Genomic DNA, 24,683 nt, shown 5'->3' with positions numbered 1-24,683 from the left:
AAATTCACGGTTAGACGGCACACCCTGTTCTCCTCCAGGGTATGCAGGTAGGTGGAAACTGTCTTCTGAGTGCATGCAGAATGGCGAACTGAGGCCTCCCACCTGCCGGAACCTCGGGGGTCCTGGCCACCTCATAAGATCTTCCCTCTCAGACCCAGGTTTTGCTCTCGACTGCATTAGGAAGAGATTCATTCTCTGAGGTTGAAGAAATAGTCTACAGTAAAATGAAGGCCTAATTTATGAAACCATCATTAGTCATCAGTACCTTAGCACAAAACGGTATTACTATATTTCCACCACCACCTGCCCCTTCTCACTTAGTCCAGGCCAGCCCCTGACCAGAAACCTGACAGGTGGGTTTGGAAGCTGTCTGGGGAGGAGGGTGGGCAACGGGGCCGAATGTGGGCATGGGTAGACAGCACAGAGAGGACAGACACACTGAAGGAGGGATGAAGATGCCGGAGCCTTTGCCCAGACAGCCGGTGTCCTTCCGGGAGACACCAGGGGTGTTGCTGAAGGGTCCAGACTGCTCCCACCCAAAGAAGCAAGGCTGCACCTTGTGGGTCTGAATCTGACATGTGTGCCTGGTGGCCGGAGGGGTCTGTCACAGGGTCCTGGGCTGTTAACTTCTCCAGACCTTGTCCCATTTCCTTCTGTCTTCAGGGGGGTTTCCAGTAACCTCGATCGTGCACTGCTCCACCTTCACCGTGGAGCCCAAGTCTTCCCGCCTCATGTTCACCCTGAACCCCCGCTACTGAATTAGGAAGTCAAACCAGAGTCCTCTCTGCCTGAGCTCTGGCTCAGGCAGTTGGCCTCCCCTTCGAAGCCATATTCCCAGTTAAACTTCCCGATCTCAGAGGGCAGTGACTTTTTGTTAAAGTAAAAAAGCCTTTCACTGTACACAGCACCCCAGTGTGCCAAAGGAAGGCAGATCTGGCTGCCTTTCCTGTGTCAGAGCCCCCCAACTCTGATCCGGCCTTTCAGACAGTAGTTGTGGCGCACAGGCTTAGTTGCTCCGCCGCATGTGGGATCTTCCTGGACCAGGGCTTGAACCCATGTCCCCTGCATTGGCAGGTAGATTCTTAACGACTGGGCCACCAGGGAAGTCCCAGTTCCCTCTTATTTCTGCTGTCCAGCTCCCCAAGTGTAACTGCTACTGTCTTCTCTCCTATTCACCCCAATCCCACAGGTTTATGATTAAAAAAAATTCTTCAGGAGGGAGCCAAGTTAGATGGAGGTATTCAATCCTCCATCAGAAACCGGAAGCACCTTTAGGACTTATTTTTTTAAATACCCTCATACGTCTAATTCTTCTCTGGAGCCACGGAACCTAAGTCACAAGGAAGGCAGTACATGAATATCTTTAATTTATAGCAACTGAAATTGTTCAGGGCCCAAGAGTGGGCCCTTGTCTAACACTCAGAAATGAACTGTCCGAGGAGACACACGTGCTGACAGAGCAAGAGACTTTATTGGGAAGGGGCGCCCGGGTGGAGAGCAGCAGGGTGAGGGAACCCAGGAGAGCTACTCTGCCACGTGGCTCGCAGGCTTGGGTTTTATGGTGATGGGGTTAGTTTTGCGTTGTCTCTGGACAGTCATCTTGCTTGGCCCATAGTCTGACTCAGGGTCCTTCCTGGTGGCGTGCGCGTTGCTCAGCCAAGGTGGATTCCAGTGTGAGTGTTTCTGGGAGGCTGGTGGGACATATTATGGGCTGGTGTCTCCCCCCTCTTGCGGCCCCTCCCGAATTCTCCAGGTTAGTTTTCGGTGGCTGCACCATGTTCCTTACTGGGACCTCCTGTCATGCGACAGCTCAGGCAAGTGGTTATCGTTGTGCCCGGCCAGGGCAGGTGGATTCACTCAATGGTTCCCTAACAAAGTCCCATCCATGGCTTTGCTCCTGAGGGACTTGCTCGCTGGACAACCTGAGAGGTGGTGAGCAGGCTTGCGTGAGAGAGGGATGTCCTGGGACACAGGCCGTGTGCTCAGAACATTTTCATTGCATGTCTGGGAGAAAGGGGTGGTGGTCTGTTTTTCCTGGGAGCCCCACCACGCTTAGCCCTGTTTCCGTTCTCTACCACCAACCATCTAAGGCATAAGTCAGAGCATATTGTTCCCCTGTTAAAATGCTCCAGTACCTTCTCATCTCACCCAAACAATCCAGTGTTCCCCCATGAACCCCACAGCTTTGCATGACTTGGGCTCTGGCTCTCCGGTCCTCCCTCTTCTCACCCAGGATGCACCTGCTGTACCTGTTCCTCCCATAGGCCAAGGTCCCTCCTGTCTCGGGGCTCCTGCTTTGCTGCGCCCCTGGCCTGGAGGGCTCTGCTCTGGCGCCTTCTTTCTGCTGGCACCCCACCCTCTGGTCTCAGGTTGAAGGCCTTCCCTGACCACTTCTCTGTCCCTCTGGGGGCTCCACATGAGGCCAAGCCTGGTCTGCGTGATGCTATCCCAGGTAACAGCTGCTCGACTGGGAAAGGAAGCTACATCCGGATTGCAGACATTCCCGTCGAGTGTGAGGGGATGCTAACGAGATTCTCACAAAGGATCCATGTATGGGCCTAGAAATATGAGGCTGGAAACACTGGGGAGACCAGTCAAAGGCCCGGGCATAGCTCCAGAAGGGTGTCTAGTGCAGTTGTTCAGGAGGGCAGACGGTCCTGGGCTAGAATCCAAGATCTGCCGCTTCCTTGTCCTGTGACAGGGATCGAGTCACTTAACTTCTCTCAGCCTCAGTTTCCTCACCTGTGAAATGGGAGTAAAAAGAGCAAGCATCTCATTGGGTCATTGCAGCAGGGATTAGGTGCCGATGCTGGTGAAGACTCTGGCTGCTCCTGGTACGTCTAATCCCAATACACCAGGGGTCTTTTCCCACCCGCGGCCCCAAAGGTTCCAGGTGGGCGCAGCGGGTCAGCACAGATGTGTGAAGTTCTGATGTGGGGATGGGGCTGGGGGGCAGGTACGGAACGTCTGAGGGATGAGAGCTAGGAGACAGAGTTGAGCTCTGGTTTCCCAAGAAGATGGGCTCAGGAGGCCACCGGCCATTGGGACACCCAAACAGCCCCCTTGTCCTGCCCACAGCATGTGAACACTTGTGGCCAGACAGGTTTGTTTTGTGTGTCTGTCAGTAGGACTCAATCAGAGCAGTTGTGTGTCCACCAAAACTGCTGTTTGTCAGAGCGTCAGTGGCTGTGGGAGCTGGCTGGGGACCACCTGGGAGGCCCTCCCAAGGCTCTGATGCTGGAAGCAACATGCTCAGGATGGGCTTGGGGAAGGGGAGAAGGATGTAAAGTGGGGGAGCTCACGTGGACAGGCTGGAACCTGCGTGGATTCCACTGTCTCAAGCCTGGTGATGCCAGCGTCCTGCCAGAGAAGCTGGTGGCCTCAGGCACTCCTGGATGGGAGGCAGATCCAGAGAGGTGGAGCTGCCCAGGCCCGGTCACTGATGCCCACCACATGAGTCAGCGAATCGGGGATGACACGGGTGACCTGCCAGAGTGCCTGCCCCACCCTTCTGAGTGTGAGTGACAGAAAGGGCTCAGCGGCTGGGATTCTGCCCTCCTAATCTCTAGTCTCAGCCAGAGCATCTCCTGCAGCCCCTCCTAACCAGAAGCCCTGGGGTGGGAGCTCTGGGGGCTCAGAGGTCAGCCCAGCCAAGCTGACGGTCACCACGCTTAGTGTGAAGCGGCCCTTCAGGTGCACGTTGATACAGTGGTATGTTGCAACCTGTCAAGGTGGGGGTCAGGTGTGAAGACCGCGTGAGGCACAGGAAGCTGTCCTCCGTGAGTATGCTGGTAGTCAGCTCCCAGCGCCAGTGCTTGGCCAGTGAGAGCTTGAGCCACCGCAGTGACCAGGAGCACAGGAGAGATACCATGGGGCAGGGAGGGGCCAACGCCACTCTGACTTTCAGAGGGTGAATGTTAAGGACTGGATATTTGTATCCTCCCCCACCAAATCCATGTGCTGCCGAAATCCTAATGCCCAATGTAATGGTCTTAGGAAGTGGGGCTTTTGGGAGGTGATTAGTGCCCTTCTGAGAAGAGACAGGAGAGAACTGGCTTTCTCTCTGCTGGGTAAGGATACAAGGAGAAGACAACCGTCTGCAACCCAGGACGACACCTCTCACCAGACACAAGATCTGTCAGTGTCTTCATCTTGGATTTCCAGCCTCTAGAACTGGAGACATAAGTGTTTTTCGTTTAAGCCACCCAGACTAGGGTAATTTGTTGTAGCCACCTGAGCTGACTAAGGCAGTTTGAAAGCAAACTGACACATGCAAAGTGTGAGCCTGAGTTCATCCCGCATGAGGCTAAAATGTGGGCAGCTCAAGCATTTTGGTGCATTTAGGGGGCCTGGGCAGGAAGAGGAAGTGAACCGAGATGGGCGTGAAGCCAGGGTGGAGGAGGGACTGGCTCTCTCCACGGAGCCACCTTCAGGGCAGTCAAGTTTAGCAGACCCAGGTTAATTGCATCCCAGGAGCTGAGCTGGAGGGAGGAACTGACACTTCATGCAATGAGCACTGGCTCTGTTCCCTTAGGGGTCTGGGGTCGGGGGAGGGGCAGAGGAACTGATGGGAGGACTCAAGGTCATGCCGCTGCCATGCTGGAAGCCGGGTAGAGAGCAGGAAAAAGGACAAAATGCCTGTGATGCACGGAAAGAGCAAAGCCATGCATTAACGAGGTCTGAGGCTGAGGGCCAATTTGCACAGGAAAGGATGGGTGTCTTTCCCAGGCTTCACCCCCACTTGACCATGAGCTATAGGCTTGGCGCCTAACAACCAGACTTTGCTCACAGCTGACACCCCGTCCACCCCAGGAAGGCACTGATGTGCAGGAGCTCCTGACCCATCTAAAACCAGGGTTTCAAGTTTCTGCATCAGGTATCTTCCCCGCTGTTCCTCTTCTGACCCGTCTGGATGAATTGAACAAGGAATCAACTCGTCAGTGAAAAACAGTCAGTGAGATTTATTCATGTTATTCATTTGCTCAAAAAGTATTATTTGAGCATCTGTCAGGCATGGTGCTGGGGGCTGGGACATAAAGGGGAGATGGGCAGGAAGGTCCCACTGCACAGAGCCTGTCTGGCAGACAGACGACACCCAGGAGACCTATACCTATCGCATTTCAGTGGTGGCAGACGCTGAAGCAGAAGGGGGCTGAGGAAGGCTGTGTAGAGCACGGGTCCTCCCTGGTCTGGGGTTCCTAGAGAAAAGAAGGGTTGAGGGGAGATATCCACACTGAGTAGGAATTACCCAACTGGGGGAGGCAGAGAGAAACATGTGGTGAGGCAAATGGCACATCTGAGGAGTTAAAGATAGCCCAGCGAAGCCAGAGCTTAGTCTAGCTCTTTGGAAACATGATAGCTGAGGTATCCAGTAACGATAATGATACTATTACCAAATTCTTACTCTTACGGGCTGAATCCAGTCCCCTCCCCCAACCTATTTGTTGAAGCCCTCATTCCCCAGTATCTCAGAATGCAACTGTATTCAGAGTTAGGGTCTTAAAAATGTGACAAAGCGATAAAGAGGCACGGACATATATACACTACCAAACGTAAGGCGGTTAGCTAGTGGGAAGCAGCCGCATAGCACAGGGAGATCAGCTCGGTGCTTTGTGACCGCCTGGAGGGGTGGGATAGGGAGGGTGGGAGGGAGGGAGACGCAAGCGGGAAGAGATATGGGAATATATGTGTATATATAACTGATTCATTTTGTTGTGAAGCTGAAACTAACATACCATTGTAAAGCAATTATACTCCAATAAAGATGTTAAAAAAAAAAAAAAGAGAAAAAAAAATGTAATTCAGCAAAATGAGATCACTAGCATGGACCCTAATCGAATATGACTGGTACCCTTATAAAAAGAGATTAGGACACAGACCCACACAGAGGGAAGACCATGTGAAGACACAGGGAGAAGATGGCCATCTACAAATCAAGGAGAAAGACCTCAGAAGGAACCAACTATGCTGACACCTTGCTCTTGGACATCTAAGTTCCAGAACTGTGAGAAAATAAATGTCTGTGTTTTAAGACTCCCAATCTGTGGTTCTGTGTTACGTCAGCCAGAGCAGACTAATACACTTGCTAAGTGCCATGTGTTCTAACTAAGCCCTTTATACCTATGACCTTATTTCTCATGGCAACCCTAAGAAGTGGGCGCCACCACTCTCTCCATTTTGCTGCTGAGGACATCGAGGGACAGGGGTGAGAAGTGAAACCACACACACCCAGAATTTACTGTCTGCATTCAAGTGACTTTACCATTGGACGGTCAGCACGAGCATGACTCCTACTGCAGGACATTCTTGCCCAAGAAGACAAAGTTGCAAATAACTTTAGGGTTTATTTCAGAAACTTCCTAAAAATCCATTTATCTGGGTAAGGGACTACTCAACTTTCTCTCAAAAGGGTAAGTAGTCCTTTCTAAGAAAAACGGATTGATCAACTGGACTCATCGAGGGGCCACATACACTGCAAAGACTTGTTTCACATCCCCCCTCTAAAACCGCATTCCTTTGGATAGGACTCCAACCCAGCTGCACCTCAGATTTGGACTTGAACCCACAATCCCTGACTTGGGAGGGGACTCGAATTCACTGTCTTTTAATTGAAACGGCTCACCTGGACTCAGGACTTACTGAAACTCATGTTCTTTTGTCTTGACACAGAAATAATTTGGTGTGAGGCAAAGTGATATACAAAGAGTGAGTTTATTAGCGTAGATCACTTGTAAGAGATACATGTGGGCAGGCAGGGGAGCGCAGCCCTGGGAACAAAGAGGGCTACGTTTTTATAACCAAAGAAAAAGTGGGGAAGAGAGAAGACCACCTTCTTCCTCGTTCTTGGGTAGACAGCAAGGCTTACATCATTAGTTCCTCCTTTGGCCCTATATGGTTTAACTGGGACTGTCATGGTGCTATGTAAATCATATGTATGTTAGAAAAAGGGTGGTAATATGTATTAAAAATGGTAATTCATCTCAGGTTTCTGTATAATGTCCCCTTTCACCTAGTTTATTTCCCCTTTCAGCTATAATCCTGTCTTGGTTGTACGCAAAAATGCTACTCTTCAAGGACCATTAACTCCCCGACTTCATGTAACAAGATTCAGACCCCATATCTATTGTCTTGTACTTTAACAAGACATATGTAGATTGTTGCTTGGTTACTGGATTCTTTTCTTGAGTGGTCGTTAGCCTACAACAGTATCCCAAACACTTTAAGAATTATTTTTCTATCTTTAATCCCCTAGTGGGATTTCTAAACTAACTCTTTGATTATCTTACTCTATCCCTATCACCTCCTTGCTGTGTCCACCGATCCTATTGCATTGTGAATTTTGCCCAAGGCCAATTAGGCCACCAGCATTGAAAGATCTACCTTAAATCAGACCACCCTAACCTTATAAATATCCCACCTTTGCTTTTCCCCGGACAGGAGTCTACAGAGGCTATAGCTCTCCTCGCCACAGGGAGCAGTAGAATCTGGCTTTGCCTGACTAGCTGGTTATTTTGGTTGTCTTTGTGGGGAGCTGGCAGTCAGCAGAGGTTAAGCAGCTTGTCCTGGATCATGCAGCTAGCGAGTGATGGAGCCAGGATGGGACCCACATAATCTGGCTGCAGCTTCTGTGCTTCAAACTGTGGTGTCTGAGGGTCAGAATCAGAGGGAACTTAACAGTCTCCAAGTCCATCCCATGTCTGCCTGACTCTTCCCAGGTGGGCAGCTCCCATTGCTGGGGAGCCATTGGAGGCAATGCGGTACAGAAGAAGGAACAAGGGCTCTGTGTTGACACAGACCAAGCTCATTCATTGACCAGCTGTGTGACTTTCAGCAGGTGACACAATCTCTCTGAACTTTGAATTTCCTGTCATCAAAATGGTATGGGCCACAGCTCACATGATCATGGTGAAGATGAAAAAGAGCTAATGTTTTTTTTTTTTTGCGGTACGTGGGCCTCTCACTGTTGTGGCCTCTCCCGTTGCGGAGCGCAGGCTCCGGACGCGCAGGCTCAGCGGCCATGGCTCACGGGCCCAGCCGCTCCGCGGCATGTGGGATCTTCCCGGACCGGGGCACGAACCCGGTCCCCTGCATCGGCAGGCGGACTCCCAACCACTGCGCCACCAGGGAAGCCCCAAAAGAGCTAATGTTGATCAAGTGCCTGGCACATGGTAGTTGCCCAATAAATGATATAGTCAATCCTGCTTGCTTGGATGGAATGAACATGTTTCCCTGATCGCCTCTCCTCCCCCATCATTCAACTTGCTGTTGCAACAATCATGGACTATTCACCAGCAGTTAGAAGGTTCTAGAACTTTAAGTAAGTCCCTCTTCTCAGAGCCATTTAACCCCTTTCACTTTTGTCTTCAAATCAGTGGAGTTGGAGCAGTAACTCCAGAGAGACATCCCCCCCCCACCACCCTGGGCTCTTCCAGACCTAGGGTCCTTTGCTTCTATAGCCTGGGGATGGAAACGGACACTCCATCACTCTTGAAGGAGGGCTCATGGCTCAGCGAGAAGGGCACTGGACAAAGATCCAGGGGCCTTATCCTGTGTGTTACCAATCATCTGTGTCTTGACCTCCCCACATTTCTTTTGAGGGGATATTGGGAACAGAATGAACTTGCTCTTGGAGAGACTCTCCTATTGCTTCTAGCCACCCACCCAGGCTCAACCCCCACATACAGAGGTCTTATTCTCTTTGTCCAGCAAGAAGGAGTTTTGACGCATCACACTGAACCCAAGAAACCAGGGGTCCCAGGAAGAAGGCAGAGCTGGGATGTAAATGGGAGGGGGTGATGCACATTCTCACATAAAATATGGTTGTGAGGATGTTTATGATGTAAGGCAGGTGGGCAGCATGCAGATGCCATTCTTGTGGCCAGCAGCAGGGCTGGGAGGAAGTACACGATCTCTCCTGTGCTCCGTAGCCACTCCTACTGGGGAGCTACCCAGTCGGCTCACTTCCTTTGACAGGAGACGTTATGTGTTTGCAGAGCATGGGCTCAGTCTCCAGGAGTACCTGGTGACACCCCCACATGGGTATTTTGAGAAAGCTAGTGCTCCATTCCCCAACCCCAAACGAAGTGAAAGACTTCTGTATTTCCTGAGGCAGAGAAAAATACTGATCCTTAACTGCAAACAAATGTGACGATATGCCCCTTTCCCTGTTTCATCAAGGAGACGGGGTCCCAGTCAAACAGTTTCCATCAGTTAACACCATAGATTGAGAGTGGCTTTCCTCTGACAGGATGGGCTTTACCTTTCCATCTCAATGATCTGGCTCATTTCTGCTAAGGTTCTATTCCCTCAAATTGCCTCTGTGTCTTTATGGTGCCCCTTCCTGACCTCCCTGCATGTAGCAGTTTTGCCAGGAAGTCAGGATAGAAAGAGGAAAGTGTATTATAGATTCTTTGGAGGCAGATGGTTCTGGGTTCAAATCTTGATTCATGAACCAGCTGGGGGAAGCCTTTGACTCTCTGAACATTGGCTTGAGATATGACATCTATGAATCTTGTGTATTCTGAGAGTGTGTATGCCAGTGCACACCACCCACACATGCCCACCTGTTACACGGTGCTAGCTGATGGGAGCAAAACTGGGGTCTGGCATCTAAGGGGAAAATAATCTTCACGGGGTTGAAGACCAGGAATGATTTATATAATGTAGCCAGCACCGTGCCTGGCAATTGGAGGTGCTCAATAAATGAGAGATTACAAAGAGAAATGGGGGACTTCCCTGGTGGTCCAGTGGCTAAGACTCCACGCTCCCAATGCAGGGGGCCCAGGTTCGATCCCTGGTCAGGGAACTAGATCCTGCATGCCGCAAATAAGATCCCACATGCCACAAGGAAGATCAAAGCTATCACGTGCTACAACTAAGACCTGGCTCAGCCAAATTAAATAATAATAAAAAAAAGAGAAATGGAAAAATTGATTTAGAGGAGCAATGGACACACTCAAGTGGCATTGTCCTTGCAGAACAGGCAAAGGCAGAAGAAAGGAAGCAAATGGGATAGGGATAGATTTCATCCTTTCCGTCGATAAAAATGACCACCTGCAGACAATACAGTATGACTGCTGGGTTGGGAATGTGGGAGAGGAGGGTAAGATTTTGCCTCAGTTCCCAGGTTCCAGATCTATTTTGCAGCTTCCAGACTCCATAGAAAACTCTGGAATGCTCTTTGAAAAGAAATGTACCAAGTAACAACCTCACTAGGTCTCAATATTTTCATCTGCAAAAAAATTATAATGCTTATTTCATGTTGTTACAGTTAAATGAGATAAAGTGAAAAGCATATGCGTATAATAGAAATTAGAAAAATGTCAGATGCTTTCCTCTTACCTAGCAGAGTCTCTGGTGGGAGTGTGGTAGAGCCAGGATGAGTAAATGAGATGTGTTTCTTTGAGGGAGAGTCTTGCTGTGACCACAGGTAGAAGGTGGGGGGGGGGGCATGTGGCAGATTTGGAGAATAAAGACTGGGAGATTCAGCCAGGGCTGTGGCAGCAGACGCTGCTGATGACTGGGAGGGGAGGGTGGAGGACAGCCATGCTGGGAGCTTTAGGACTCTTGTCTAGGTTGCTCCATACTGACCAGTCAGGCTTGGAAGTACATAAGAACACTGTCAGATCCTGAAAAAGGGCCATTACGACGGCTCCCGTACTCATCAGCAGGAATGTTTTTGGCCTTTGTCTATTGGCCAAAAGGAGGGCCACCCTGGAGTCCTGCCAGTGAAACTGCTCAGAAACTGGTGAATTCTGAGGGGGTGTGTGTGTACACACCCTGTCCCCTCACACCCCACATGGAGTGGCTTTTCACCTTACCTTTTCTCCAGCACCAAATGAGATCAGCTGTTGATGTTACAGTGCTGATAGGTGTGTGCTGGTATCTCACTGTGGCTTTCGCTGGAATTTTCCTAATGCCAAATGATGTTGATTATCTTTTCATGTGCTTATTTGCCACTTGTATATTTCCTCTGTGAAACGTCTCTTCATGTCTTTTGGCCATTTTCTAATTGGACTATTTGACTTTTATTGCTGAGTTTTGAGAATTCATTATATATTCTAGATACTAGCCCTTTGTCAGATATGTGGTTTGCACACCTCTCTTTTCTGTAGCCTGTATTTTCATCCTCTTAACAGGATCTTTCACAGGGCAAACATTTTCCTTGGAATAAAACTTAATTTTTCTTTTCATGAATTGTGCTTTTGGTGTCATCTAAGTATGCTTTGCCTCATCCTAGATTCTGAAGCTTTTCTCTCATGTTTTACACTAAAGATTTTATAGTTTTATGTTTTACATTTAATCCCATGATCCATTAAGTTAATTTTTAAAATAATGTGTGAGACTTAAGTCAAGGTCGTAAGCCTATGGATGACCAACTGCTCCAGTGTCATTTGTTGAAAAGGCATCTTAAGTAGTTTTTAATGGGTAAAATCATCTAGACCTGGAGGTGCTGGATGTGGAGGTGCTGCTAAGCACCCCAGCAGCCCTTGCAGCCTCTTTGAACTCCCCCACTGAGCTTTCTAAGAACCACGCAGTTGTTGATGTTGTGGATCTCAATGGCCTGAGCCAATGAGTCATCACACCTACCTCCTCACCCCTGGACTCAGTCCTACTACTCTGCCCCCAAGCGAGGTGCCCTGAACCATTATACTTGGGTCACAGCACACTCCAGCATGCCCCCATCTGCAGGTGAAGGTTTTTCCTTACTGAAGTCAGTCTGTAAGTCTGGAAAAGGTAACTGCCTTCTTCAGATGAGCAGATACATGTGCAAGTTTACCGGGATCATGAAGAATCAGGGAAACATGATACCACTAAAGGAACAAGGTAAACTTCCAGTAACTGACCCCAAAGAAACGGCTATCCATGAATTACCTGACAGAATTCAAAATAATTCTTCTAAAGATGCTCAGAGAGCTACAAGAGAACATAGGTAAATAATTTAATGGAATCAAGAAAACAATACAAGAGCGAAATGAGAAGTTAACAAGGAGATAGAAGAAAAAAACAAAACAAAAAAATCAAAACAAACAAACAAACAAAAAACCACCAAACAGAAATTTTGGAACTGAAGAGTAAAATGACTGAGCTGAAAAATTCAATAGAGAGCTTCAACAGCAGACTTGACCAAGCAGAAAAATCAGTGAGCTTGAAGACAGATCAATTAAAATTACCCAATCAGAAGGGTAAAAAAAAATTAGAATTAAAAAAGAAATAAGGCCTAGGAAAAACGTTTAAGAGAAAAATTCACACACCATTGGAGTACTGAAGAAGAGGGGTAGAAAGTTTATTTGAAGAGATAGTGGTTGAGAACTTCCCAAACCTGGGGGTAGATTTGGACATCCAAGTTCATGAAGCTAACAGGTCACCCCAAAATTTCAATCCAAAACAATCTTCCCTGAGACACATTGTAATAAAACCATCAAAGATCAAATATAAAGAGATAATTTTAAAAGCAGCAAGAGAAAAATTTTCTTTTATACAAGGGAATTGACATAAGGCTATAACAGATTTCTCAGCAGAAACCCTGCAGGATGGAATAGAATGTATTATTTCAAAAAAAGCTGCCAAACAATACTTTACCCAGCAAAGTTGTCCTTCATAAATGAAGGCAAGATAAAGACTTTCCCTAACAAACAAAAGTTGATGGAGATCATCACCACTATTCCTGCCTTACAAAAATGCTGAAAGGAGTTCTTCAACCTGCAATGAAAGGATGCTATTAAGTAATACAAAAACATTTGAAAATATACAACACACTGGTAAAGGTAAATATATAGTCAGGTTCAGAATACTCTAATTTAGTATGATGATGTGTTAACCATAGCTCTAGTGTAAAGGTTAAAGGTCAAAATTATTTAAAATAGTTTTAACTACAATAATTTGATAATGAATACATAATATAAAATATGTAAATTGTTACATCAAAAACATAAATGAGGGTGGAGTGAAAAGGTAGAGTTTTTGTATGTGATTAAAGTTAAATTGTTATCAGTGTTAAATGGATTGTTATATCTATAAGATGTTTTATGTAATATGGTAACTACAAAGCAAGAACATACAGTAAATTCACAAAAGGTGAAGAGAAGGGAATCAAAGCATATCACTACACAATATCAATTCACAAAGGAAGGCAGCATGCAAGGTAAAAAGGAACAAGGGAACTACAAAACATCCAGAAAATAATAAGATGGCATTAGTACATTCTTACCTATCAATAATTACTCTAAATGTAAATCAGTTGAATTCTCCAATCAAAAGGCATAGAGTGTCTGCATAGGTTAAAAAACAAGATCCAACTATATGCTGACTACCAGAGACTCACTTCAGCTTTAAGGATACACACACACAGGTTCAAAGTGACGGGGTGGAAAATATATTCCATGAAAGTGGAAACCCAAGGAGAAAATGGATAGCTATACTAATATCAGACAAAATAGACTTTAAGCCAAAAATGGTAACAAGAGACAAAGAAGGTCATTATATATAATAAAGAGATCAATTCATCAAGAATTAACCATTGTAAATATATATGCACTCAATATAGGACATCTAAGTATATTGGATTTGAACCAAACTTTAGAGCAATGGACCTAGCAGACATATACAGAACATTTCACCCAACAGCAGCAGAATACATTCTTCTCAAGTACACATTCTCCAGGATAGATCTTATGACAGTCACAAAACAAGTCTTAGCAAATTTAGGAAGACTGAAATCTTACCAAATATCTTTTCTGAACACAGTGGAATGAAAGTAGAAATCAACAACAGGAGGAAAGTTGGAAAATTCACAAATACATGGAAATTAAACAACACACTCTTGAACAACTAATAGATCAAAGGAGAAATTAAAAGGCAAGGGAAAAATATCTTGAAATAAATGAAAGTGGAAACAGGACATACCGAAACAGGTGGGAAACTGGAAGAGCAGTTCTAAGGGGGAAATTTATAACAGTAAATGCATATATTGAGAAAAAAGAAAGATCTCAAATAAACAACCTAATTTTACACCTCAAAGAACTAGAAAAAGAACAAATGAAGCCCAAAGTTAGCAGAAGGAAGGAAATGACAAAGACCAGAGCAGAAATAAGTGGAATAGGGAGGAGAAAAATAGAACAAAATTGACAAACTTTTAGCTAGACTTACCAAGAAAAAAAGGGAAAGAACTCAAATAAATAAAATCAGAAATTAAAGAGAAGATATTCCAACTGATATCACAGAAATACAAAGAATTATAAGTGACAGCTATGAACAATTATATGTCAACAAGTTGGATAACCTAGAAGAAATGGATACATTTCTAGAAACACACTACCTATCAAGACTGAATCAAGAAGAAATAGAAAATCTGAACAGACCAATCATGAAAAAGGAGATTGAATCAGTAATCAAAAACATTGTAACAAAGAAAAGCTCAGGGAAAGATAGTTTCATTGGTGAATTCTACCAAACATTTAAAGAAGAATTAACACTAATACATATCAAAATTTTCTAAAAAATTGAAGAGGAGGGAACAGTCCTAAACTCATTTTATGAGGCCAGCATCACCCTAATACAAAGCCAGATAAGGACACTACAAGAAAAGAAAACTACAGGCCAATATCTCTCAATAAAAATTCTCAACAAAATATTAGCAAGTCAAATTCAACATCACATCAAAAGGATCATACACCATCATCAAGTGGGATTTATCTCTGCGATGCAAAGACGGTTCAACATATGAAAATCAATCAATGTGTACACCACACTAATAGAATGAAAGATACAAATCATAAGATTATCTCAATAGATGCAGAATAAGCATTTGACAAAATATTACATCCTTCCATTATAAAAAACATTTAACAAATTGTGTAGAGAAGAAACATATCCTAATGAAATAAAGACCATATATGACAAACCCACAGATAACACTGTACTCAAAGGTGAAAGACTGAAAACTTTTCCTTTAAGATCAGTACAAGATAAGGATGTCCACCCACCACTTTTATTCAGCATAGTACTGGAGGTCCTAGCCAGAGAAATCTGGCAGAAAAGAAATAAAAGTTATCCATATCAGGAAGGAAAAAGTAAAATTGTTTTTGCTTGCAGATGATATGATCTTATACATAGAAAATCCCAAGATTCCACCAAAAACTTTTAGAATTAATCAATGAATTCAGTAAAGTTGCAGGATACAAATTTAACATACAGAAATATTTCATTTCTATACACTAACAACATTATATATGAAAAATATATGAAAAAAATCCCATTCACAATAGCATCCAAAACAATAAAATACTTAGGAATAAATTTAACTAAGGAGGTGAAAGATCTGTACACTGAATACTATAATACTTTAATGACAGAGATTGAAGAAGACACAAACAAATGCAAAGAAATCTCATGTTTATGAATTGGAAGAATTAATATCATTAAAATGTCTGTACTACTCAAAGCCATCTATAGAATCAATTCCAATGACAATTTTCACAGAAATAGAATGGACAATCCTAAAGTTTGTATGGAACCACAAATTACCTGGAATAGTCAAAGCAATCTTGAGAAAAAAACAAAGCTGGAGGCATCACACATCTTGATTTCAAACGGTGCTACAAAGCTATAGTAATCAAAACAGTATGGTGCTGGCATAAAAACACACATACTAATGGAGCAGATTGACAGCCCAGAAATAAGCCTTTGCATATATGGTCAATTAACATGTGACAAGGAAGCCAAGCATACTCAATGGGAAAATATAGTCTCTTCAATAAATGATGTTGGGAAAACTAGATAACTGCAGGCAGAAGAATGATAGTGGCCCCAGTCTTACACCACTCACAAAAATTAACTTGAAATGGATTAAAGACTTAAAAATAAGACCTGAAACTCTAAAACTCCTAGAAAAGAAAACAGGAAAAAACCCCTTGATGTTGGTCTTAGCAATGAATGTTTTTTTTGGATTTGACACCAAAAGCAAAGGCAACAAAAACAGAAATAAACAAGTGGCACTGTATCAAACTAAAAAGCTTCTCTACAGCAAAAGAAACCGTCAACAAAATGAAAAGGCAACCTATGCAATGGGAGAAAATACTTGTAAGACATATATCTAAGGGGTTAATATCCAAAATATATTAAAAAAACTCATACAACTCAATAGAAAAAAACCCCCAAACAATTCAATTAAAAAATGGGCAGAGGATATGAATAGACATTTTCTAAAGAAGACATACAAATGGCCAGTAAGTTCATGGAAAAGGTGCTCAACATCACTAACCATTAGGGAAATGCAAATCCAAGCAATGAGATATCACCTCACACCTGTTAGAATGGCTGCTATCAAAAAGACAAGAAATAACAAGTGCTGGTGAGGATGTGGAAAAAAGGGAACCCTTGTGCACTTTTAGTGGAAATGTGAATTTGTGTAACCACTGTGGAAAACAGCATGGAGTCTCCTAAAAAATGAAAACTATCAGTAGAACTACCATATGATCCATCAATCCCACTTCTGGTTATATTTCCAAAGGAAGTGAAAACAGCTTCTTGAAGACATATCTGCACTCACGTGTTCATTGCAACATTATTCACAATAGCCAAGATAAGGAACCAACCCACAGGTCTGTCAACAGATGAATGGATAATGGAATATTATTGAGTCACGAGAAAGAAGGAAATCCTGCCATTTGCAACAACATGGATGGATCATGAAGGCTTTATGCTAAGTGAAATAAGTCAGACAAAGACAAATACTACATGATATCACTTATATGTGGAATCTTAAAAAACCAAAATCATAGAGTAGAATGGTGGTTGCGAGGGGCTAGGGTGTGGGAGAAATGGGCAGATTTTAAACTTCTAGTTTAAAGATGAATCATTTCTGGAGATCTAATGTGCAGCAGTACAGCATGGTTATTATAGTTCATAATACTGTATTATATACTTGAAACTTGCTAAGAGAGTAGATCTTAAATGTTCTCACCACACAAAAAAGTAGTTGTGTGACTCGGTGGAGATGATTGCTAATGCTATGGTGGTAACCACTTTGCAATATATAAGTATATAAAATGACATGTTGTTCTCCTTAAACTAACACAATGTCATATGTCAGTTTTATCTGGAAAGCTGGAAGGAATATTTTTAGATGCATTCATCACAGTTATTTTAAAATTTATATCAGCTCTGACATCTGGGTACCTTGCAGATTGGTTTCTGTTGTCTGCTTTTTCTCTTGATCTTGTTTTTGTGTGTCTGATAATATTTGTTTGAACACTGGACACTGTAAATGAAACATAGCAGTGGCTCTAGATGGTATTCTTTTCCTTCTGACTGTATTTACTCTCTCCTTCAGCAGCGATATGGAGTGAGAACAGGGCTCTTCAATTTTGTCCGCGACGGTGGGGTCTCCAGTCTGAGCTCCATCCTCTGTAAGGATCAGTCTGCTGCTGGTACACCCCCTCTTTTAAGCTATAACCTTTCCAACCAATACCCTGGGGGTATTTATCCAAGTTTATCTTCCTGTGTGGGTCGTGGAGGCCAACTTTTAGTTCCCTAGCATACAAATCTCTGATAAATTGCATTTCAGATCCTTTCTGTTTGATTTCTGTCTTTGGAAATCTGAAGCCTATGCTGTTTAAGTATAGGTGGGCACCTTGGAGGAGGGGGAGGAAACAGATACAGTGCGTTTGTTTCATTTTTCTGCACCTCCCTGCTTTCAGGGACCTGGACCCCTCACGTTCAGTGTGGGCAAGCTAGAACTCCAACTTCTCAATCCGCAGTTCCATGATATTGCCAAAGCTCTATGGACTATGGACTCTATCTATGGACTCCTCGCCTTGGGACATGGCTTGCTGCTGACAAAACCCTCCACTGCCTCTCCCCCAGCCTGCCCTGTCCACCTGCTTTCCCCGGAGTCTGTTGGTGGGTTCTTTTCTCAGGTTTGCTTTGGACCCACATGGGCTTGGGAGCCTCTCATTGGCCTCTTACCTGGGCCTCTCCCTCCAGCCATATTTCTTGGAGTTCCTGACCCTATCAAAGTCTCTTGCCCCTCCTCTGCAATGCTGAATCCTCGATGAAAACACTCCTCCCTCCCTTCCGCCTTCCCTGGCCTCTCACAGTTGAAGACACCACCTCTGGGAGGCCTTCCTGGATTCTTGGCTGGGTGAGCTGGAGATGCCTGCAGCTGGGTACACACAGCTGCCCTTGGCCGTGGTACTCTCTGCCCAGGCTGCTGTTTATGTTCTGTTATGTCTTGCCCTGGTCTCTGTAGCCCCACCCCCACCCCAGGGAGTGGCCTGCACTGCTGGATAGTGATGCTGCAGTCAGCCTGCTTCCAGCCTGGCCGCCGGCTCCAAGGGGGGAACACCGGCAGGGTCAAAGGAGACAGGAAACCCTGTTTTAGGAGCTGGGCCATGGGCCCCAGCAGGATTTCAGTGGACGGCAGGAGGCGAAGGGAACAAGGCACTGAATTTGGACCCACAGCATGAACAAATATAGGATGGCAAATATGAACCCAGTGGGCATACCAACCTGGCTAGAACATCTCATCCCATACTCTGTGCTCAGATGGGGAAACAGATGCAGAGGAGGGAACCTAGAACCTCAATGTCAGAGCCAGGATTCGAGTCCAGGGTCTGGGCTGCCCGTCCACAGCTCTGGCCTCAGACCTGCTTCCTTTCAGCCCCCAGGAGCTGACCTGCAGACCAGGGCCCTGGATCTGGGCGTGGCCTCCCATTCATTCTCTGGGCGTGGCCTTCCATTCATTCTCTGGGCGTGGCCTCCCATTCATTCTCTGGGCGTGGCCTCCCATTCATTCTCTGGGCGTGGCCTCCCATTCAGTCTCTGGGGAGAGCCTGGGCCAAATCTGAGAGCCTGGGGAATCAGTGAGGAGGGGCACAGGGATGAGGCAAAAGGGCAGAGCCATGCCTGGGGGTCCCAGGGGCTCCATTTAACTCAGCAGCCTTGGGGGCTGAGAAGAAAAGGAATCTGGAGGGAGATGGAGCAGGGCAAGGCAACATTCCGGAGCGCAGGCTCAGCGGCCATGGCTCACGGGCCCAGCGGCTCCGCGGCATGAGGGATCTTCCCGGACCGGGGCGCGAAACTGTGTCCCCTGCATCGGCAGGCGGACTCTCAACCACTGCGCCACCAGGGAAGCCCTGAGCCGGTATATTTCATTGTCAGCAGTACCAGTGATCCACCAGCGACCTGGGAGGCGCCAGAGTGGACATCCTGGCCGGGACGTGGGTGAGGTCTGCTACTGATGTAACTTGGAGCCTGTTTTCTGGTTTCTTCTGCTAGTCCCCGCTCTTGCTGGGGCCTCCGGCTGGCCCCTTACCACCTCTGTTCCACACCTAGACATGGGGACGCCTCGAGGGAGCCAGGCCGTTGCTGCCCTCATCTCTGGTGTTGGAACCAGCTGAGGCTAGTGTGATCCTGCAGAGCTGCCACTGCTGGGACCAGGAAAGGGATCTTTCTGGAAGGAAAGTGTGGTGGCCTGGCAGGAAGAGGGTGAGGACATGAGAGAGTCCTCGCGGACCCACATGGGGAGGATCGCAGTGTCGACTGCCACTGTGCAGGACCCCGCAGGAAGCGGATGGCACAGTCCATCAGAACATGAGGAGGGTGTTTTAATAGAGGCAATTTACAAAGCATGGGCATAGGGAAACCCCAAGAGAGAGTGCGGTCTCCCGGGCCTCAGAACTTCGGAACTGTTACCACCCCAGGTTAGAAGGGTCGGGGGAGGGAGAGTTACCAGAACCCAGAGATAAGAGAGCTTCCTGACAGCACCTGAGACCTTTGTTCAGCTGAAGGTGACAAGCGGCCTGCTGGGTCCCTGTTGAGAAAGGAGAAGCAGGCCTGCTTCTGCCTCTGACCTCCTGCTGGCCAAACCCAACCAGGAGCAGAGGGCAAGGGGTGCATGTTCGTAGTCTGTGCAGTCAGGGAGCAGGGTGGCAAAGGGTGGAGGGGTCGCTGCAGAGGGATGATGACAGCTATGGGTAGGGGAAACTTTGTGGATCGGGTGGAGACTTGGGGCATGGCTGCAGCTCTGTCCCGGGTGCCTGGGCCTGGGTGGGTCTGCTCACACTGGGGGCTGATGGTGGCCCTCCTGAGTCCCGGCCCTTGATCCTAGACTCCTTTGGCTGTGAGGCCCCGGGAGCCAGACTTGGGGTCGCTAGCCTTGCTGCCCCCAGGCCGACACAGCTTCCCCTCCGTGGGAGTTCTGGATGTCCCAGGACCTCCTTTTCTGCCTCCTTCTCCTTCTTCTTTTTCTTCTTCTCGAGCCAGAAAATGTAACATCTGGGCCAGGAATCAGGGTGGAGATGGGTCAGTCTAGGAGTAGGCGTGTCTTCCTTGGGGATGCTGGGGCTTGGAGCAGGCACTCAACCACCTCCAGCTAGGGCCGCCAGGGGCAGGGCAATGCTGAGGCTCACAGCCCACACGAAGGTCCTCCTGGTCCCTGTGGGGGGTGGAAAGGGGGAGCCAGTGTTTGGGCAGCAGGCAGGGCCATCTCAGCTCTGAGAGGAGACTGCATTCTCTCCTTCTTTAATTCACCCACTCAGTCACCTGTTTGCAGACGCTGAGCACCTACTGTGTGCCCACCTACATCCAAGGATGAGTGAGACAGGATCCTTGCTCTCTAGGAGGGAGACAAGCAAACGATTCTGCTGTGGTGTCCCAGGGAAGCGGGGCAGGGCAGGAAGGAGGAGAGATCTGGGGGAACGCCCATGAGCCTGGAGAGAGGGAGCTGGTCAGAGGAAGCTTCTCGGGAAACAGGACTTCTGAGCTGGACTTTGAAAGACCAGTAGGAGTTTAGATCAGATGGTCAAGGGGCCAAACTGTGTTCCAGGCAGAGGACACAGAGTGTTCAAGGACAGAAGCATGAAGCCGTTTGTCCAGCGTGTCAGCAGCTCCATGTGGCTGGGGAGGGGGGAGGTGAGCAGGGCCTCCCAAGAAGGAGGGTGGACTTTATCTGGGGGCCCCTGGGAAAGTTATAACAGGAAGGGTTGAAGGTAGACTGGCTCCTTGGGAAAGGGTTCTTTGATTGCTGAGTAAGATGGGGCCAACAGGGTCTCAGAGGCCAGTTAGGAGAAGCTGCCATAATCCAGGTGAGAGGTGAGGCTGCCTGAGGAGTGGTAGATGCTGGAAGGACCATATGGCAACACACCGAAGAATTGTTTAGCAAGACCTGGTGACTACAGGCACTGAGTGAGGGGGAGGGGACTCCTGGTTTAGGAGGTCGAGAGCTTGAATGGGACATTTGCTGAGAGGGGTCCTGAGGGAAGAGCAGATTTGGGGGTGGAGAAGGGTTTGGACATGTCCCCAGGCATGCTGGTTTTGAGGACCTGACAGACCCCCAGGGGGCATGTCCTAGATGCAGGTGGCTCTGAAGCTGGACACGTGGAATCCAGACATCTTGAGAGGTGCTAACTTCCCCAGGGAGGATGGAGAGCAAGGAGGGGTATCGGTATAGACAAGAAAGACAGTCCAGACAGAGACAACAGTGGACTTGGAGGTGGAGGTGGGGAGGCTGCAGGCCAAGATGGCTGGCTGGCCACTGACCTGGGCAGAGAGTGGGGTCTTGGCAGGTGAGGAAGTGTGTCTTGCAGTTGGCACAGCTGATGACCTCCAGTGTGGAGCGGATGTCTGAGAGAGAGAAGGGGCAGGAGCCTTAGCGAGGGTCAGGTGCCCCTCAGCCCTCACCCAGGCCTGGTCCCCAAAATACTCACCACAGGACTTGTTGCAGGCTGCCCGGGAGGGTGAGATGGTAGAGAGACTGAGGTTCTGGGCAGACAGAGCCGGGAGAGGTCGGGGTGTGAGCAGGAAACGAAGCTGGGAGAAGGTGTGGTCAGGCACCCTGAGCCAGGGAAGGGTGAGGTCTCCTGGGGAGGGGCCTGGGGGCGGGGATCTGCAGATTGGACTCTGCCTCCTTAGGTCTCCGGGAGGTGAAGGGCTGGGGGGCAGGCAGGGGCCAGCCCTACCTCTCACCCTTCTCCTTTAGCTCTTCACATAGGTCCTCCAGATGCTTGGAAAACTGCTGCTTCAGGACATGAACCTCTTCCAGAAGTGATGGTTTATCTGGGTGGAGCAGGAAGGAAGAAGCCATCTACATTTCATAGATGGAATCAATAATTTTCTCAAGGTCGGGAATTCAAACCAGGTTTTTCAGACAGAGACTCTGCAGTGCACACAGATAGTTGCTGTCTCTGACCCCACCCTTCACAACACCTCCGCACTCCCCGATAGTGGTCTTCTGGGAATGCCTTGGAGGGCCAGGTTTTGTCAACCCAAGCCCTGGGGCCCTAAGACACTAAGCTTCCTCACCATCTCGAAACTTCTTAATGGCTTTATCTATGTGAGTGAATAATGTTCCTGCTGTTTCCTCCAAATGGTCTTGACCTGAGAATGGGATTTGGGACAAAGGGAAGTCAGGGGACTAAGGTCCTGGGCCAGGTAAAGGGGTCAGCCCTGACCCCTGGTCTCCTGGCTGAGCCTCACCAAGATACCAGGATTCGAGGAAAGCATGATTGTCCAGAAATAGGGAGTGGAGGCTGTGGGAGAGCTCCACAGGTGGCCCTGGGGTGCCCCGTAGAATCTGCAGGTCATAGTCTATCAGTGCAGGCAGCTCTGGCCAGCAGTGGAGGCAGCTCTTCCCATTGGCAGTGGGCAAGAGACAGCTGAGCAGGAGAAGCAGCATCTTCTGGGGTCTTCCCTCAATGCCTTTACCACACTGCCTGGCAGTTCTACATGGAACACTGGCACCCTGTCGCCCTGGGAACCACATTCTCTTTGCAGAACAAAAGTAAATTCCATAGGGTAAGGTGAAGGCCAGCCATGGCACAAACCTGGGCTTTGACATCAGAGCCAAGTGAGGACCTTGATATCCTCCTTTGAAGGTGGGGTCACCGATCCTCATTGAGGACGGTTCTTGTGAGGATCAGAGAGATGGTTGTGCTGCCTGTGGCTGGTCCTCAGCCCCCCTGATGGCATTTACTATGTATGGAATTGTTCACAGGCTGAAATTTGGAAGGCCAGGAGAGAGCAGCATAGAGAGAAGGTTAGTTGTTTAAAGAGTCTGCATCACTTTTCCACATAGAAGTGGTCAGCCATGGGAAGCTTATGGAACATATGTCTTTTTCATGGCGCATATAAACTGGCTGCTGTCTTGTGCCTGGTCAAGCCAGAGGGACTTCAATAGCTATTCCCATCACAGTGTAGGCAGACAGTGTAGACAGAATGTAGACAGAGCGTGCATGAGAGTACAGAGAGAGAAGCCGTCTCTGGGACAGCAGTTCTTATGTGCAGTGGGCCTTGAAGAAAAGCAAAATTCCTTACTCTTCAGTAAAGAAAAAGCCAGTGGGATCCTTGTCACTCCTCAGCTGATAAGCTTTCCCCTTCCATGCCGTGCTTTCAGAACCAGCTTGAGTTCCTCAAGCTCAACTATGGGTAGCTGAAAGCCACCAGACATCTGAAGAATGCTTTTAGTGTGAACAAGAGGCAAAACGATGTCAAGAATTCAAAACAGAAGCAAACAAAAACCACAGGAAAAAAGAAGGGTACAAAAGATATGGTGGGAAGCAGAAGAAAACTTAGAACCCCACCATAATTAAATAGACAAAATATTGCCTTCCCCAGATGAGAAGAAGCTGCCGTGTAAACGAAAAAGTCTGAAAGAAGAGTTATTAGAGATTAAAAATATAATAGCAGGAATTTAAGAATTCCATAGATACGTTGGGAGATAAACTTTCAGAGGTCTCTCAGACAGAAGTACAAAAAAAAATAGAGATGAGAAACAGGGAAGAAAAGATAAAATTAGATAATCCATGAACTCCAGGTCTAACATTGAGCTAATGTAAGTTTTAGAAGGAAAGGACAGAGAAACTGGAGGGGAGAAAGTTATTTGCAATAGAAGTTGGGTGGAAGGGATTAACATATACACACTACCACATATAGAACAGGTAATCAACAAGGACCTATTGTATAGCACAGGGAACTCTACTCAGTATTCTGTAATAACCTATATGGGGAAAGAATCTGAAAAAGAATGGAGATATATATATATATATATATACATCTGAATCACTTTGTTGTACACCTGAAATGAACACAATATTGTAAATCAACTATACTCCAATATAACATAAAAATTAAATTAAAAAAACGTAGTGTGGGAAGTTTATACAGGGAGGAATTCTGTCTTACAGGGAGAGAGATGCAGAGGGCAGGCATCAAGGTTCGCTAGAAGAAATAGCAGCTGAATTGGTAAATTCAGGCCACACTAGTTAGATGGGCTCTGAGATGACAGGGTGATTCTGAGTACTGCAGAGCTGTTGCTTTTTCACTGGCTTTGGACATTTTTGGGGTTAGAGAATTAGCTTGCTTTTTTTCTACTTAGGCAGTACTTCTGGAAAGGAAGGCCCTGAACCAAAGCTGGGAAATGCGGGAACTACTTCCCCAGATACTCTTTGGGGGGGGGGGGGTGCTCAGAGCTGCGCAAGCATGCAAGCCTGCTGCTTACAGTGTTCATTGTCACCTCTGAGGTTGCCCCACTCAGCTTGCATGTGGGGGAGGAGAGAATATGGAACTGACAGAAATGATACAAGAAGGAAATTTTAGAATTGAAATACATGAATTTCCAGATTGAGAGGGCCCACTGAGAAGGCATCCAGTGGTTAGGGATAAGAAAAAACACACCAGGAGAAAAG

General features: G+C 47.0%; 1 protein-coding gene across 1 annotated transcript; it reads right to left on the bottom strand.

Annotated features, from left to right (window-relative positions):
* Window positions 1-19,759: 19,759 nt before the first annotated feature.
* On the bottom strand, window positions 19,760-22,675 carry TEX51 (testis expressed 51). Its single transcript, XM_067739921.1, has 6 exons — window positions 22,477-22,675; window positions 22,303-22,377; window positions 21,967-22,056; window positions 21,541-21,624; window positions 20,369-20,437; window positions 19,760-20,277 (listed from the first exon to the last, which is right to left on the bottom strand). The coding sequence occupies exons 1-6, from the start codon at window positions 22,673-22,675 to the stop codon at window positions 20,153-20,155; spliced, it is 642 nt and encodes a 213-aa protein (XP_067596022.1). The 3' UTR covers window positions 19,760-20,152.
* Between the last annotated feature and the right edge of the window lie 2,008 nt (window positions 22,676-24,683).

Source organism: Pseudorca crassidens, chromosome 6 (assembly GCF_039906515.1).
Source record: "Pseudorca crassidens isolate mPseCra1 chromosome 6, mPseCra1.hap1, whole genome shotgun sequence".
In the NCBI taxonomy this organism is placed as follows: Eukaryota; Metazoa; Chordata; class Mammalia; order Artiodactyla; family Delphinidae; genus Pseudorca; species Pseudorca crassidens.
This window is presented reverse-complemented; position numbering and strand designations above follow the sequence as displayed.